At 39.4% G+C, this 17,952-nt stretch overlaps 4 protein-coding genes across 4 annotated transcripts; all 4 read left to right on the forward strand.

Moving 5' to 3' along the window:
* Positions 1 to 1,578: 1,578 nt before the first annotated feature.
* Positions 1,579 to 2,070, forward strand: LOC142173451 (uncharacterized). Its single transcript, XM_075239044.1, has 2 exons — positions 1,579 to 1,747; positions 1,823 to 2,070. The coding sequence occupies exons 1-2, from the start codon at positions 1,579 to 1,581 to the stop codon at positions 2,068 to 2,070; spliced, it is 417 nt and encodes a 138-aa protein (XP_075095145.1).
* A 1,511-nt stretch (positions 2,071 to 3,581) lies between these two features.
* LOC142173452 (putative mitochondrial protein AtMg00300) lies at positions 3,582 to 4,136 on the forward strand. The gene has a single exon (XM_075239045.1). It carries the CDS (start codon positions 3,582 to 3,584, stop codon positions 4,134 to 4,136), a length of 555 nt encoding a protein of 184 aa, XP_075095146.1.
* An 11,428-nt stretch (positions 4,137 to 15,564) lies between these two features.
* Positions 15,565 to 16,401, forward strand: LOC142173453 (uncharacterized). The gene is made up of 2 exons (XM_075239046.1): positions 15,565 to 15,864; positions 16,138 to 16,401. Exons 1-2 carry the CDS (start codon positions 15,565 to 15,567, stop codon positions 16,399 to 16,401), a joined length of 564 nt encoding a protein of 187 aa, XP_075095147.1.
* Positions 16,402 to 16,790: 389 nt separating this feature from the next.
* On the forward strand, positions 16,791 to 17,346 carry LOC142173454 (uncharacterized). The gene is made up of 2 exons (XM_075239047.1): positions 16,791 to 16,914; positions 17,129 to 17,346. Exons 1-2 carry the CDS (start codon positions 16,791 to 16,793, stop codon positions 17,344 to 17,346), a joined length of 342 nt encoding a protein of 113 aa, XP_075095148.1.
* The last annotated feature ends 606 nt before the right edge of the window (positions 17,347 to 17,952 follow it).

A 17,952-nucleotide genomic window follows, 5' to 3' on the forward strand; every position in this document is an offset into this window, starting at 1 on the left:
ATTGTACAAGTCAAAAGAATGGAGGTATTTATAGCCTACGCATAAAGTTCCCATGATTATCTTCACATAATCATCTCCACTCCCGCACGTCACTCCAAGTAGTTATGAACTGCCGAGAGCCGGTTGTAGGTGGCAAATCTGGCATAGTGGGCATGAGCTAATCCCTTGCATCACGGGGGCAGTTGAAGACCAAGTCAAGTTCCGGATCATGGCTTCATCGGTTAGCCCCCAAAACCATCTTTTGGGATGCTTCACCGAGACACAATGCTTATTTTTCTGGGAAGGGGTCACCAAACTGTAAGTACTTCATGTGAAGATTGACGTGTCAGAGTTCAATTTTTACCAATACAGCCGTCACCAGCAGATTTTTCTTTTCTTTCTACATATTGATTTTAATTACTAAATACTGTTACTCCTTCTATTCCACTTTATAAGACGCTATTGCTATTTGAAACAACTTTTCCTTTGACCTCAACATTTTATATATAAATACACACATATTTCTTGATAAGTTATGTGTCTTGCTATTTTTTGATGATCTGACAAATTTAGTGTTAAGAACCAGACGAGGAACCTGTTCCACATCCTCTGAGTGCTCAAAGACCAACAAGTCTCAAGTCTGGGACATGCTCCAACTTTCAGAGTCCAAGAAACAACAGAGGGAACAAATCGACATCAGTTCCCTTGCTGACAGTACCAGTCAGCTCCCCACAGCTGTAAAGTGACTGTAACTGTTCCTCTGCACACACACAACAGTGCAAACAATGGAGCAATCACTTTATAGGGAATACCTTTGTACCAAACATGTTTGCATCATTCAAGTGATGTCACTTATGTAATATTAACATGAAGCAAAGCAAAAACAATACACTTGCACACTCAGAATCGATCAAGCTCTCTCTCAAGTGTATTGCCAACTTGCAAGTGATATTCAAGGAGTCAAGAACAAAGAGCAACATAACGAAGGACCAGTTTCCTGCATTGAGTCATCATATGTCCTTAGTTGTGTAGCACCTTTGGCAAAATAATTTACTTATAATTCCTACTTAGCTTAGTTAGAAGCATTGTGTAGGCAACCCTTGTAAAATCATAAACCATATGTTTGTGTCTTGGCTAGAGTTAGTCGAGTTGTAATCTTTGTAATAGAGTTATTACAAAGGGGCTTGTAATAAAGTTGTTACAAGTTAGTGAGGGATTAAGAGGTTAATTTCTAGGTTACAACAGTTTGTAATCTGAAGTTTGCTCACTTGTAAAGTTGAAATCCTATAAATATAGATCGTGATTTTTAATCCCGTGAGCTGGGAGTTGTTCACGTAAAACTCTACTGTGTCATTTACTTACTGTTGTGTGCGTGCGTTATGTAGAAACTGATAGACAAGCTAGTTCTCTGTATAGTTTGGTGGACCCTTAGTTTCTATTAATTGGTATCAGAGCAGGTTCTTTTTATCAGGCTAACACCTAGAAAGGATACTCATGGCTGCTCCACCAAACTTTGAAGAAGGTCAATCAACCTAGAGACCACCATGATTTAATGGCCAATACTATGGATGGTGGAAGACAAGGATGCATAATTTTATCATGGCTGAGGACTCAAAACTTTGGGATATCATCTGTGATGGTCCTTTTGTTCCTATGAAGACCACTGGAGAACCAACAATGTTAGTTCCCAAGACTAGGAAAGAATACAACGATGCTGACAGAAAGGCTATAGAGAAGAACTTCCAAGCCAAAAAGATCCTCGTCTGTGGTATTGGATCAGACGAATACAACCGGATTTCTGCCTGCTAATCTGCCAAGGAGATCTGGGAAGCTCTCCAAACAGCACACGAAAGGACTACTCAAGTCAAACAGTTGAATATTGATATACTAACCACTGAGTATAAGCTATTCAGTATGAACGACGATGAGTCCATCCAGGACATGCAAACTCGTTTCACTTCTATCATCAATGAGCTTCATTCTCTGGGAGAAATCATTTCAAGAAACAAGTTTGTCAGAAAAATACCCAGCGTATTACCTGGATCCTGGGAAAGCAAAGTAAATGCTATCACAGAGGCAAAGGATCTGTAGAAGCTGACCATTGATGAACTCATTGGCAATCTGAAAACTTATGAGATGAATAAAAAGAAGGATAATAAGAGAAGAGAGCCCAAAAGGGAGAAGAACCTGGTCCTCAAAACATATAAAAATGACTCAAGTGGTGAGGATGCTGATATGGCTTATCTGACAAAGAGATTTCAGAAAATGATTCGCAGAAATGGAGGTATTCCAAAAAGGGGCAGCTCTAACAATCTAAGAGGCTATGACCTATGCCATAAGTGTGGGAAGCCAGGATATTTCATCAAGGATTGCCCCCCTCCTCAAGAAAGATCAGTACAAACACAACACAAACAAAGTAGTCAAGAGGAACCCGGTTCCTGACAAACGATTCAAGAGAAAAGATGCCGCTGACAATGTTGTGAAGCAAGCTCTTGCTGCATGTAGAGACTCCTTCAGCGAATCAGGAGAGGATGATGAACAAGGTGACAACTCCATGATGGCAGTAGAGAGTGAAACAGTTGAATATGACTCTATCTTTGCCCTGATGGCAAAATCGGACGATGATGAAGAGGATGATGAGGTAAACTTTCTGGACGTTCAAAGAAATTTGAAGTCCTACTCTCAGAAAAAGCTTATATCTTTGGAAAATATTTTAATTGATGCTTATCATAGTCTTATAAATGATAAAAATGCATTAACTGTGGAATTAGGAGAAATAGAACATGAGAGGGATGATCTAGTGGTTGTCGTGGTCGATTTTAAAGAGACAATTGAGTGCTTAAAAAATGATAAAGAAGCTCTAACCGAAAAGATTGCTAGCATAGAGCAAGAGAGAGATGACTTATTAGTAGTAGTCGTGGACCTAAAGGAAACAATTGAGCAACTAAAAAGGGAAGGTGGGCATGAGATCAGCCAAAAGGGAAAGGAAGTTACAAGTGAGGCACATATTAAACTTGAAAATGAACCCCAAACTGTGAAATCTAGTCTGTGTGCAGAACTTGAAAGAAACAAGCAACTTCAAGAAGACCTAGGCAGAGTTAAAAGTGACCTCGAAAAATCTCTGAAGTGTACCTGGTCCCTCTGATACAATTGCTGCCATGTATACAAGCAATGGTGGGAACAGGCAGGGAGTCGGTTCCAAAGAGAAAAGACTCCCTACAATCCACATAACAAGTATGTTACTATCCCTGATAACTGGCTTTGTACTCACTGTAGCAACACTGATCACTTTTAAAGAAAACTGTAAGGTTAGAATTCAGTCCCAACAGAAAAACAAGGTGTTTGTTGAAAATGTAACTACTTCCAAGGAACCTGGTCCCTCCACTAAAAAATGTATATTGCCTGCCTGGAGAAGAAAAAGTCTGATTCACCCTTTTTCTCACTACGAGGGACCCAAACTTATTTGGGTTCCTAAATCTAACCCTTGATTTTCTTGTACAGGGAGCAGTGAAAGGAAGCAGCCAAAAATGGTACATGGATAGTGAATGCTCTAAACACATGACTGAAAGCACAAATGATTTCATTTCACTCAAAGCCCCACAATGAGGGAGTGTACCCTTTGGAAATGGCAAAAAGGTTACATTCTAGGAGTTGGAAGGATTGAGAAGTCTCTTGCTCACTCAATTGAAAATATATACTATGTGAACGGATTGAAGTACAGTCTGCTAAGTGTTTCCCAAATCTGTGACAAGGGAAACAAAGTGGAATTTGTGTCAAAAATATGCACGGTCATAAATCTTGTGAACGGTGAGGTGGTTCTGGTGGCTAAAAGATACAAAAATATTTATGTTGCTGATTTTGAGTCCTTACAAAATGGGGATCTTAGTTGTCTGAGCGCTGTTGATAATGATGCTGAACTGTGGCATAGAAGATTGAGTCATGCAAGTTTTATGTTGCTTAACAAATTGGTCAAGAAGGACCTGGTTCGTGGCCTGCCCAAGTCAACCTTCAAGGATCACAAGGTGTGTGATGCATGCGTAAAAGGAAAACAAGTCAGATCATCATTCAAATCGAAAAAGAAAGTTAGTACCTCAAGGACACTTGATCTCTTTCATATGGATCTATGTGGACCTATGAGGGTGCCAAGTAGAGGATGAAAGAAGTACATTTTTGTTATAGTGGACGATTATTCTAGATTCACCTGGACCCTGTTTCTCAGAACTAAGGACGAAACCCTTAAAGTATTTACTGTATTTGTGAAAAAGATCCAGGTAAAGATGAGCCATAAGGTAGTATGTATAAGGTCTGATCACGACATAGAATTTTACAATGCCAAATTCAACGAATTTTGTGCTGAAAATGGCATTACTCATAATTTTTCAGCTCCAAGAACACCTCAACAAAATGGTGTTGTGGAGAGGAAAAATAGGACTCTTGAAGACATGGCAAGAACAATGTTGATTGACAATGGCATTGCAAAAGATTTCTGGGCAGAAGCAATCAACATTGCATGCTACTTGGTGAACAGGTGCATGATCAGGTCCCTCCATAACGAAATCCCGTATGAACTGTTGAACGGGAGGAAACCCAAGCTGACACATTTAAGGACATTTGGCTGCAAATGTTTTGTTCTCAACAATGGCAAGGAAGCACTTGGAAAATTCGATGCCAAAAGTGATGAAGGAATTTTTCTGGGCTATTCATCACAAAGCAAATCTTACAAAGTGTACAACAAGAGAACTCAATGTGTTGAGGAAAGCATACATGTGATCTTTGATGAATCTCACCATCCTTGTGGGAAAGATTCACATGATAAGATTGATCAAGATGGAGAACAGTCAGTTATTCCTGGTGAAGTCATAAACAAGGCAAATGGTAAGGCTGACATGATGAGTCAAGTCAAGGAATCAAATAATGATGGTGTAGCTTTATATCCTACTGATATGGAGGAAGCTGGTTCCTCAATCACAACAATTGAAGCTGAGAATAGAGTTGTTGATGCTGTCCAAGGAACCCCACATGCTGAGCTAAGAAACAGAACTCACGACAACAAAGGATCACGTTCAGAAATACCTGAACCCTCTCACAATGCGATTCAGGTGTCTAACTGGAAGCACAAAAGTTCACACCCTCTTGAAAATGTGATCACTCCTCTTGACTCAGGTATTCAAACGAGGTCAAGGTCAAGAAACGAGCTTGCCTTCTCTGCCTTTCTTTCTCAGATTGAGCCCAAAAATATCAAGGAAGCATTGAAAGATGCTGACTGGATTACAGCTATGCAAGAAGAACTCCATCAATTTGAGAGGAACAGTGTATGGCATCTAGTTCCACGACCTGCTGATAGAACAATTATAGGAACTAGGTGGGTATTTAGAAATAAACTTGATGAGTTTGGAAACACAACAAGGAACAAAGCAAGGCTAGTAGTTCAAGGCTACAATCAGGAAGAAGGGATTGACTATGATTAAACCTTTACTCCAGTTGCTCTAATGGAGGCCATCAGAATCCTCATTGCCTTTGCATCTCATATGGAATTCAAACTATTTCAAATGGATGTCAAAAGTACATTTATGAATGGCTTTCTAAAAGAAGAAGTCTTTGTCAAGCAACCACCTGGCTCTGAGCGTCATGAGCATCCTAATCATGTCTTTAAACTTGAAAGGAATTATATGGGCTAAAGCAGGCTCATCGTGCTTGGTATGAAAGATTATCCAAATTTCTACTAGAAAATGGCTTTACAAGAGGAAAAATTGACAATGTCTTATTTCTGAAACCTGCTCATTGTGCAAGTCTATGTTGATGACATCATCTTCGGAGCAACAAAAGATTCCCTGTGTGAGGAATTCACAAGGCTTATGAGAAGCGAGTTTGAAATGAGCATGATGGGGAAATTGAATTTCTTCTTGAGTCTACAAGTCAAGCAAACTCCTAACGGCACAATGATAAGTCAGCAGAAGTACATCAAATAACTTCTGAAGAGGTTTGAAATGGAAAGCTCAAAGATCATTGATACTCCTATTGCCACTGCCACTCGTCTGGACATGGATGAACCTGGTTCTCCTGTGAATGTGACCATGAATAGAGGTATCATCGGGTCACTCCTATATCTCACAACAAGCCGACCAGATATTATTTTCAGTGTGGGACTCTGTGCCAGGTTTCAATCTAATCCAAAGGAATCTCATATGAAGGATGCGAAGAGAATCTTGAGGTATCTTAAAGGAACGCAGGACCTGGTTCTCTACTATCCCTCAGGCGACAATTTTGATTTAATCGGGTATGCTGATGCTGATTATGCTGGTTATCTGGTGGATAGGAAAAGAACGTCTGGCATGAAATACTTTCTGGGTTCATGTCTAATCTCATGGGGTACAAGAAAATAAAACTCAGTGGCTTTTTCAACTGCAGAATCTGAATATGTGGCAGTTGCTTCTTGCTGTGCTCAATTGCTGTGGATCAAGCAACATCTGGAAGATTTTGGTGTGTTCTATGATTGTGTGCCCTTACTATGTGACAATACCAGTGCTCTCAACATGGCAAAGAATCCAGTTCAACACAAGAGAACAAAGCACATTGATGTGCGACATCACTTCCTCAGAGACAATATTGAAAAAAGGCTTATCTGCATGAAGTTTTGAAGCACAGAAGATCAAATTGCATATATCTTCACCAAATCACTGAGTAGAGAGCACTTTGAAAAGAATCGCCTGGCACTTGGATTGGTAAAATCAAGCTAAGGACCTGGTCCCTCGATGATTGGCTATGAAAGAAAAGAACAGGTAATAAACTAAAATGTGTTTTCTGGCAAGGTCTAACTCATCTCTATACCGTTGTAGGTAGACACACATGATGATTACAGAGCACACAAGTAGCTAATGGTATCACATTTTGGTCAAAGGATGAAGTTCACATTTACAAAATCTGTCAGGGAACCTGGTTCCCGTGACACAGGTTAGTAATTCCTCTATACTCTCATCCACAATTTTTTAACGGCTAAAATAGTGCCACGTCATTAATGTGTCAATTTCTTTTTCTTTTACTCTTTGTTTGAACCCAAGCATCTTACCCTTTATGAAACGACTCGTCTACTAAAATAATTGGTACCCGTTCCTAACCGGTCCCTCATCTCTTTTTAAATAAATTCACACATGGTCACTTTCATAACTGTTCACATCATCAACCAAAACTCCCCTTTTTCGCCAACAACCAAACACTCTCTTCTTCTATAAACTCTTACTACACCCCACCATGTCTAAAAAATTCGAAGCCAGAAATGTCCCAAGCATTGTCCCCACTGCGTCTTCATCTGTTGAATCACCGGTAATAGAGCCTGTGACCCTTACGCACCCAGTCCAAACCTTGAGTTAGAGTCACAACCGCCCACTATTTTTTCTCCAAATCAATCAAGTACTGTTTCTCATCGGAGTCGCAAAACCTCAACTCCCAAGAAGTTTGTGGCTACGACCTCTCCTTCTACCTCGCCAGAAAAAATGGTCGAAGAAGATACAATTGAGAGAGACGATAATCAAGAAATTTCTAGTCTACCAGTGGAAGAAACTTCTGAGATACCACACGGAGTGGGTCTTAACAGTGATGCATCAGCAAGGACTACTCTAGGCCCTGATTTGAATGTTGCTGATTCTACAGGTAATGCTTCTCCTATGCCCTCTGAGTTTACTTTGGGGTTGCAAGAACATGATGCTATAGAGAATATATTGTCGATTACTACTGAGGGTTGTGTAGTTGGTGAGTATGAAGGCGTGTCTGAACCAAATGGGTCTAAGAGGGAAGGTGATAGTCTACTGGTGGAAGGAAAGGAACTGGTGCTTGTCGAAAATCTGACACGAGACAGTACTACTGGGGAACTTCCCGAGGGACCCGATCCCTCCACACAAGAGGAGACCTATGCTCCTGCTTGGGATGAAACTCCATGTTCTTCTAAAGAACCCCAGGTCAGTACTGATCCCGCTCCCTCTCCTTATTTCTATGCTGAGCCATTGGCCATTGTTCCTCCCGAGATGAGATCTCCGTCTGAGGAGGAAAACGGAGGGAGTGAAGAAGACTCTGATAATATGGCTATTGCGAGTTTCATTAGTGCTAGGAGTAAAAGGGCAACTCCCAAACCGCCCACTCCTAAATGGCCCACTACTAGACTGCAAAAGAAGGAAGCTCTTGAGTCAGTGTTGAAGAAAAGTAAGAAAGAAAAGAAGAGGAAGAGGTTGATGAAGGGTGTCAAGTTAGTACATGACGAGGTAGTACCTACAGCTCTTGTGGTAAATATTGATGATGAGGTGGATGAGGAACCCAGTCCCTTGATCCGTAAATCCCCCCAAAAACCTACTGTCCCAAAATCTAGTAAAAAGTCATCTGTGAGTGTGATGGAAGAGTGTGATGGAAGTTAGCAACATTGCGGTGGACAAGTCCGATGAGAAAGTGGTTGAAGAGTGTGCTGAAAAGGTGTTTGAGAAGAATGTGACTGAGAAGGCATCTGAGAAATCTACTAAAAAAGAAAAAGTGTAAGAAAATCAGTGAAGAGAAAGGCTGGCGCCAATGAGGAACCTGGTTCCTCGAAAAAGGCCAAGGTCAATGTGACCAAGGATGTTGGACGGGAAACTCTAAGAAAAAAAGAAAGTGCTTTAGGGCAGAACTTTTGCCCCTGACATTTTTGACCTGACGGGAATGCGACAACTAGTTGAAATTTGTGAATTTCAACAGTGGACACATCCGTTCACACATGAGAGTCTCAAAGTGTATGAGGCCGAGGTACGTAGTTTCTATGCCAATCTGTTCACTGTTGAGGATGATAACATCTGCTTGAAGGTAAATAGGGTTGACTTTGTGATTGATGAGGCTGTATTGGGAACCATCTTGGGAGTGCCTACTGATGGTATATCCTCCATTGAAGGGACTTGCTCTTCAAATGTCAGAAATATTATTCTGAAGGATGATGCAGTCCAGCAGGGGTAACGGGTGCACAAGAAGGCCCTCCTTCCAGTATACCAGCTACTATTCGAAATGGTGAACAAAGTGTTGCTCCATCGTGTAGAAAGACATTCTATTACATCACGAGCAGATCCGTTCCTCATGGAGTCTCTGGATGCATACTCCACTATAAATCTGCCAGGAATCATGATTGAGCACATGAAAAAGGTAGCAGATTTCAAGGATGGTAATCATGGACTGCCCTATGGGTTTCTTCTTACCAAAGTCTTTGAGTTCTTCAAAGTTCTCCTGGGAAAGGCCACCATGGTCACTCGCCAGCAGAGCTTCTCCAAAACCACCTTGGAAGAGTGTGAGTGCATCGATAGGAAATGAGGGGTTGGCAGCAATTCCACTATCTCTCAACTGATTGAAGCTCAGAATATCGCTAATGAAGAGATAAGGAAGTTGAAGGCAAGGAATGTTATCCTTAAGGGTCAGCTCAGTCAGGCCCAGGAGGCAACTGGTTCCAGTAGCTCATAAAGCGCAGAGGTTACTCGCCTGACCAAAGAAAATGTTGATCTCAAGAAACAGGTCGAGGACCTGAAGGAGAGGTTGCTCAATGAGCAAGGGTCTGCAAATGCTCGAATGGATATCCTCCTTAGAACTCTTGCCTCTTCCTCTCTGCCTCCCTCTTTTAGTGCTCCTTAGAGTCATTCCCTTCCCAGTGTCAAGTTCAAGTTGTTTCTATTTCCTGCGTTTGGTTATGTTTGCTAACTGATACCTTTTTTTTGCTGTTTTTATTTTGTGGTGATTGTGTAACAATGGAACTGCTTCCTGTTTATTTCCCAAATTAATAAATTTCTCGTCCTTTTGCTGTGCATATCTTGCTCTTCTGCTCTGTTTTTAGTCATGATTGTGTGCACACATGTGGTATGAATAAACCAGGCTAGAGTTTTTTTTTGCTTTTTTGCTTGTGCCTAATCTTTTTCTGATGCCAAAAGGGGGAAAAGTAATTGAGGGAAACAAGCAGAGGCTCAGGGGGAATTTATTAATTGAGGGGAACAAGAGGGGGAACAACTCAAAGGGAATTTCAATTACAAGTTTGTCATCATCAAAAAGGGGAAAATCGATAAGTTATGTGTCTTGCTATGTTTTGATGATCTGACAAACTTAGTGTTAAGAACCAGATGGGGAACCTGTTTCACATCCTCTGAGTGCTCAAAGATCAACAAGTCTCAAGTTTGGGACATGCTCCAACTTTCAGAGTCCAAGAAATAATAGAGGGAACATATCGATATCAGTTTCCTTGCTGACAGTACCAACCAGCTCCTCACAACTGTAAAGTAATTACAACTGTTTCTCTGCACACACGCAACAGTGCAAATAATGGATTAGTCAATTTATAAAGAATGCATTTGTACCAAACATGCTTGCATCATTCAAGTGATGTCACTTATGTAATATTAACATGAAGCAAAGCAAAAACAATACACTTGCACACTCAGAATCGATCAAGCTCTTTCTCAAGTGTATTGCCAACTTGCAAGTGACATTCAAGGAGTCAAGAACAAAGAGTAATATAACGAAGGACCAGTTTCCTGCATTGAGTCATCATATGTCCTTAGTTGTGTAGCACCTTTGTCAAAATAATTTACTTGTAATTCCTACTTAGCTTAGTTAGAAGTATTGTATAAGAAACCCTTGTAAAATCATAAACCATATGTTTGTGTCTTGGTTAGAGTTAGTCGAGTTGTAATCTTTGTAATAAAGTTATTATAAAGGGGCTTGTAATAGAGTTGTTACAAGTTAGTGAGGGATTAAGGAGTTAATTCCTAGGTTACAACAGTTTGTAATCTGAAGTTTGCTCAGTAGTGAAGTTGAAATCCTACAAGGGTAGGTCGTGGTTTTTAATCCCGTGAGCTGGAAGTTTTCCACGTAAAACTCTACTGTGTCATTTACTTACTGTTGTGTGCGTGCGTTCTGTGGAAACTGATAGAGAACCTGATTCTCTATATAGTTTGGTGGACCCTTAGTTTCTATCATTTCGAATCAAGTTTCTAACTATGTATATTTTATTTTAAAAAGGATTAAGAAATTGATTTCTAAATTGAGACCGAAATGAGAATGTTAAGACTTTCCAGCTCTGAATTCTTTCGGTCTTTTTGAAGCGGACAGAGTAATTGTTAAAAAGAAGAAAAGCAGCAGCTTAAACACTCACGCGCAGGTGCATATGTATATATTGACAGAACAACATTTCAATTCAGTGTTCGAGGAAATCTAAATTCTTAGTTGGAATCATTGCACTTCCCGTACAGCATGACCTTTGGGAACAAATTTCCTTAGTTATTACTTTTACCGTCAATTGTAGCATTATTTAACTAGGAGTATAAATTTGGGGATAAGATATGGTACGTACTACAATATGTAGGGAATAAAATTCCAGGGACAAAACCTTGTTTCTGTGGAGTACAAACCCTGACACTAATAGAAACCCAAACAACACATTGCTATTAGATCGAGGAGGAGGGAGAAGAAAGCAAAAAGATTTAGGTTAAAGAATTTGAAGCTGAAGCTGATTCTGTGTTGTTGCATACATGACCACATTAGTTATGTCAGGAAAAGAACTCCACTTAGCATCTTACACGTGGCTCAATTCAATTACAATGAGGTAAATATTCCTCATTTCAATTGTCGAGGACCCTCTCCATGGCTCAAGCATTTACCGATCAAACCCTGAATATCTGACGAAATATTGCATGGCATGTACGCAACTACGTATGTCCCCAACGGGACTGCTATTGGCAGAATATTCTCATTTTTATGGTCTTAGCGAAATGTTATCATATTTTACTTGAATACCATAGTTCTTCAATATTTAAAGCTTGAATTCTTATTTGGTGGTGAAAAGTAGAAGATTAATGATCCATTATTGTTAAAATTATTTGAATGTTAATAATTTATGTTTAAATTTTTAGTTCAAATAACAATTTAGTAATTTACTGTAAAAAGTTCAAAACTTCGTTAGTGGACCTTAGAAAGTATTGAAGAAGAAAAAGTGAGCTTTTTGATTTAGTGTTATTTGACTAAATTGGTGATTGTGGATTGTTTTTGCTATTTGGAAGCTTTATTTCAAACTTAAGATCATTTGGAGCAGATTTGGGGTGGTTTGATCGAAATTGAAGCTGCAAATTCGAAGACCACTTTGTTAAAACAAACAAAAAATTATATTATTCGGGTAAATTTCGATTGACAAATAGATAGGTAGAGCAAATATAGCATAAACTCTACCAATCTAGTAGAGAAATCCCTGAAGAGCAAAATCGCCAATCTGATAGACTTTGATGAACAACTTAACAGATAGCTGAAATAAATATAACATAAACTCTATCAATCCGGTAGAAAAATAGAGCAAAACTGAGTGCAAGTCGAGGGGTATTTTTTAAATACCGCTAATTTTTAGGACATTCAACTAAGACAAGATCCTTGCGGGGCCATTCCTGTCCCGGCATTTAACATCAAGGTCTAGTAACACAACAAAAAGATTTAGTGGCTCTGACTTTTGCCGTTAAAAATGGTGACATTATCGTTAAGAAAGAGAACCAAAATTTCAAATACCTTAATGACCAAGATTGACTACCGTGTTGGGATATGACTAAGTTGCACGGATTTAACCACGAGATCCATCTCAAGGAGAACGGGTGGATTTACCTTGCCTCAATCGGTGGCAAGGGATATTGCTTCGTCGATTTTTATTTTATTTTATTAAATATGTACGTTGAATAATAAGCAAAACTAAAATGTTGGTATAAATATTAAAAAAGCACATCTTGATTAAAACTTATTTACAAAATCAAATGGATGGTAGAGATTTTCGGTGATTGTTTGATGCCTTATAAAGAAAATGAAGTAACAACAACAACAAACCTAATGCAATTCCACGTAGTGGGGTCTGAGGAGGGTATTGTGTTCGCAAACCTTACTCCTATCTCGTGGAGATAGAGAGACTGTTTCCAATAGACCCTCGACTCAGTGAAGCATAAGCACAACAGTAATAGAAAGAAGACAGCCGGACACAATAATGAGAAGCCATGGAAAAAAAGCATTGAAAACAAAAAATAGAGAAAAGGAAGATATCAAAAATGCTCTCAGGCACTTTCCCCGAGACTCTTCTCTTTCCTACTTCCTAGGACTGCAGAACAACCTTTTCCGGCATCGTTAAGTAGGAAAATTCCTCATTCCTTCCTACACCCTATTTTCACCCAATGTGATTACTGATATACTAACCTTTCTTTTAATCTTCTCTTAAACGGAAGTTATTTCTTATGGGGGAAAACAAAATTTATTTTAATGCTGGTTTCAAATCTTTTGATATCACTAGATGGACCTCCAACAGAGATACATGGTTTAATTGGGTGGAGAGAAGTCGCAATATGATGAGACGCTTCACACTAAGAAAAAAGACTATGAAATGGGACTGTTGTACTCAAAGAAGCCTCTAATGACCAGATGAATGTGGTACGGAGATGGAAGAATAAGGACATACTAATTGAATATTTTTGTACTAGGAAGTACAATGACCATGGGAGATATATGAGTACATTGTCACTGAAGAGAGACAATCGTGAGGTCATTATAATCGCAAAACTTGCTTTGAATCCAGGATGTAGAGACAATGCATTTAAGATAGAAATGTTTATTAAATGCTCCTCCCAACTAAATTTCACAGGGCCACCCAGACTCTCTGAAGCAAACTACCCTTATGTCACAGCAGTACAAGAGAGTAAATGCCAATCAAACAACCTTAGTGAAGCAGTTGTCAACACTAATAAAGGAGACATCACGATCTTGGAGCCAAATGAGATGAAGGATAACGAACTTTTGACAAGATGTATTATTGGATACTTTGGGAAGGAAATAATGGGCCAGTATAAGGTGAAAAACAGCATTTGGAGTGAATATGTATGAGATGACTAAGAATCTATTTCTGTTTGAGTTCCCCAACATAAACATGGCTGGGCAGATTCTCTAAGGAGAATGGATGTGGAAGAAATTCAAGATTTATCTTGAATGATGGAACCCCATCACCAACATCTTTCCAACTCCATATCTGTCAAAACTACCTGGATCAGAGCCATGGAAGTTCCCCTACATCTATTGTCACAGAAGATATTCAAAGAAATAGGAGATCTTTGTGGTGGGTGGAAAACAATGAAAGAAGAGACAGAACTCAAGAACCATCTCAAGTGGGTAAGAATTCAAGTAGCAGGAGATAGCCGGAATATACCAAATGAGGTAGTCATTTAGAGAGAGGAGGTCAAATTCTTCATACCAATATGGACTGAAAGAAAAATTCGCTTTGAACTAGGGCCGGAGATGACATAGGATCGAAGCCTCTGAAGGACCGCCAAACAAAGATAACTTACGAGGTAGAAAGGGTGCAGGATAGCCTTTTAGCTGTAGATGGGATGGGTAAGGACCACGTGGGGTGTACTGAGTTTAATGCCAAAATTAAGGGAAAGGCACGTGCAATGCAGGAGGATGGTTTGGGAGAAGTAACATTATTTTTGGGCCAATCCACCGAGCCCAACAATGGGCTAGCTATTAAAAACGCACTTGGACCTGACTGTGCAGCCCGAGTCATTTTTAATGAATTATATTCGGAGCCCACAAATATCATAAGGTTCGACTCTTTTTTAGAAGAGACAAAAGCTATTTTGCATTCAGAACAAGAAGCCAACCAGGAAAACGAATATAGGTCCTTCGATGTAGTTGCAAACTTGGGGAGTTCACCACATGTAGAGATGTTGATGCTCGAGGAGCCAAGAGAAGAAGAAGGGAAAGGGTTACAAGGGATGAAGGCAGACGATGCTCTGTTACTAATCGTACTTGGGGAACCTCATCTTATTTCTGAAATTGAGTGTGAGAACCAACTACACCTCAATTCCAGTGGAGAAAATTGGGAAGTAGAGTATGCTGAACCTATTCTGCTTCAGCATCAGGAGTCTTTTCTGGAGAAAGAGATGGATGCGACTTTATAGGTTCATCAAAATTTTCTCAAACTTAGTAAAATATTTAGGGTGGATTTCCAAGGACATGAAGAAGAAGCTTTGGAATTACTTATGCAGATAGATAGCTGTAGATATGCTAGAAGGATGGAGCCAGAACTGGACATCAAGAAAACCAGATTCAAAGGGGCACACGAACTGAAAGGTTTGGTTTCCTTTGATGTTAAATTCTAGAGCAACGAGAAAAGAATGAGGGGAAAAAGCTAGTGATCAATGAAATTCAAACTAGTTTCATGGAATGTAAGAGGACTTAATGATTTGGCTAAAAGAAGGATAGTAAAGAGTTTAGTTCACCTCTAAAATGCAGATATTATCTGTTTTCAAGAGACTAAATTTGAGGGAGAAATACAAGAGCTTGTTAGGCGGATTTGGGGAGGGCGATGGGTAAGGTTTGCTTGTATGGAGTCTAGTGGTACTAGAGGGGGCACTATGATGTTATGGGATTATAGAATCTGGAAAGTGAGGTTGTTTCAATTAGAGCCTAACACTCACATGCAAATTTGAGGCACTCTTGCAGAACTTTGAATGTCACATAATCGGGGTGTATGCCCCAAACTGTAATATTAAGAGGAGGAGAGTTTGGGTGGAAATAGGAGCTATGAGGGGTTTAGTGGAGAGCCCATGGGCTATTTGTGGTGATTTTAACGTTACCAGATTTTCTTCTGAGAAAAGGAACTGCCTTAGGAGATCCAGAGCTATGGTGGAATTTTCAGATTTTATAGATGATATGAATCTGATTGATCTCCCACTAGAAGGAGGTTTCTTCACCTGGTTCAAAGGGGACAATCAAATAATCTCCTCCAGAATTGATAGAATCCTAATCTCTGAAGAATGGGATGACACTTTCAGGAACATCAAACAATCCCTCATCCAAAGACTGATCTCAGACCATGTTCCTGTGTCTTTACAATGTGGTTCTTGGGAGCACACCAAGTCATACTTTAAATTTGATAACTGGTGGCTGAACATAGAAGGCTTCATAGATAGAATCAAAGAATGATGTACATTTTTTGAATTTTCATTGAGGCCAGATTTTATCTTAGCTTGTAAAATGAAAGCACTCAAAAGGCAAACTGAAGGAATGAAGTAGAAGCAGCCATGTGAATTTGGGACTGCAAAAGACCAACCTGCTTAATCAATTGGTAGTGTTGTACTCTACTCTGGAAACTAGAGCTATAATAGAAGAGGAATAGTGAAGAAGGCCTCTCTCCTCATGGAATATGAGAAACACTTGAAAATTGAAGAAATTGTATGGAGGCAGAGATCCAGATCTCTTTGGCTTAAGAAGGGAGACATGAATACAAGTTTCTTCTATAAAACTGCTAATGCACATAAAAAAAGCAATAACATCGATCAGTTAGTGATCCAGGAAGAAACAATTGTAGAGCCACAAAGAATCAAGACTGAGATCATTGATTTTTACAAAGAGTTATAAACAGAGAATGAATAGTGGAGACCTGTGTGAAACTATGAAATCTGTCCTAAAATATCTGAAGAAGAAAATGAGTTCTTACAAAGAAACTTTGATGAACAAGAGGTGTTGGGGTGCCTGAAGATGTGTGCAATGGACAAGGCTCATAGACCTGATGGTTACACAATGATTTTTTTATGAAGTGTTGGGATGTATTAAAACAGGACATTATAGAGCTTTTCCACAATTTTCACTCCCACGAAATCTTTGAAATTTTTTTTAATGCATCACATATAGCCCTAATCCCCAAGAAGGTAGGCGCAAATGAATCGAGAGATTTCAGGCCTATAAGTTTGATAGGCAGTGTATATAAGCTAATCTCAAAAGTTTTGATAGAGAGGATTAAAGGGGTGATGGAGAAATTGGTGGATTCACAACAGATGACTTTTATCAAAGGAAGAAAAATAATGGATGCTATTTTGATTGCCAATGAAGCTGTGGATTCAAGAACCAAACAGAAGAAGCCAGGAATTCTCTGTAAACTAGACATCAAAAAAGCATATGCTCATGTAAACTGAAATTTCTTGCTAAATATGCTATGCAATTTGGGGTGAAATGGATCAACTGGGTGAAATATTGTATCTCCACTATCAGATTTTCAATACTCATAAATGTATCTCCGGAGGGTTTTTTCCCTGCCCATAGAGGTTTAAGGTAGGTGATCCTTTATCTCCTTTTCTTTTAATAATAGTCATGGAAGGTCAGAATAACATGGTTAAAACAGCCAAAAGCAATGGGTGGATCAAAGGGTTTGAGGTAGCCAGAAATGGAAATAATAGTCTGGAGATCACATACCTCCAATATGCTGATGACACATTAATATTCTGTGATGCAGAAAAGGAGCAGTTGAGGTTTCTAAGAGTTATTCTAGTACTTTTTGAAGGGATCTCAAGACTTCATGTTAACTGAAAAAAGAGCCATCTTTACCCAATAAATGAAGTGCCTAATATGGAACAATTGGCACTAATCTTGGGAGGTGTAGTAAAAACTCTACCTACTATCTATCTTGGCATGCCTTTTGGCGTCAAATCTAAATCCAAAGATATATGGAACAATGTCATTGAAAAGTGTGAGAAGAAGTTGTCCAGATGGAAATCCAGTACCTCTCAATGGGAGGAAAACTCACCCTAATCAACTCAGTTTTAGATGCACTTCTAACATATATGATGTCACTATTTTCTATTCCTGCATGAGCCATTCAGAGATTGGACAGACTAAGAAGAACCTTTTAGTGGCAAGGGAACAGAGAAACAAGGATGTTTCACTTAGTCAAGTGGAAGTCTCTTATAGTTGGCAAAGCTCATGGTGGACTAGGCATAAGGAATTTGAAGAATCATAGCAAGGCTCTCAAGATGAAATGGTTATGGGGGTATTTTCAAAAATCTCAAGCCTTATGGGGTAATGTGATCAAAGCCAAATATGGTGAGGAAGACAAATGGATAACAGAGGAAGTAAATATGGCACATGGAGTTAGCTTATGGAGATCCATCAGGTCACTTTAACGTATTTTAAAGA

The sequence above is a fragment of the Nicotiana tabacum genome, chromosome 19, assembly GCF_000715075.1.
Source record: "Nicotiana tabacum cultivar K326 chromosome 19, ASM71507v2, whole genome shotgun sequence".
NCBI classification, from domain to species: domain Eukaryota; kingdom Viridiplantae; phylum Streptophyta; class Magnoliopsida; order Solanales; family Solanaceae; genus Nicotiana; species Nicotiana tabacum.

Excerpts from the sequence above, each read along its gene's own strand:
- LOC142173452 (XM_075239045.1), top strand. The coding sequence starts at position 3,582 with ATGAGGGAGTGTACCCTTTGGAAATGGCAAAAAGGTTACATTCTAGGA.
- LOC142173451 (XM_075239044.1), top strand. The coding sequence starts at position 1,579 with ATGGCTGAGGACTCAAAACTTTGGGATATCATCTGTGATGGTCCTTTT. Across the intron at positions 1,748-1,822 it reads CAAAAAGATCCTCGTCTGTG|CACACGAAAGGACTACTCAA; the intron begins GTATTGGATCAG and ends CTCTCCAAACAG.
- LOC142173454 (XM_075239047.1), top strand. The coding sequence starts at position 16,791 with ATGGAGAAATTGGTGGATTCACAACAGATGACTTTTATCAAAGGAAGA. Across the intron at positions 16,915-17,128 it reads GAAGAAGCCAGGAATTCTCT|TCATGGAAGGTCAGAATAAC; the intron begins GTAAACTAGACA and ends TTTTAATAATAG.
- LOC142173453 (XM_075239046.1), top strand. The coding sequence starts at position 15,565 with ATGAGGGGTTTAGTGGAGAGCCCATGGGCTATTTGTGGTGATTTTAAC. Across the intron at positions 15,865-16,137 it reads TGATCTCAGACCATGTTCCT|AGCTATAATAGAAGAGGAAT; the intron begins GTGTCTTTACAA and ends TCTGGAAACTAG.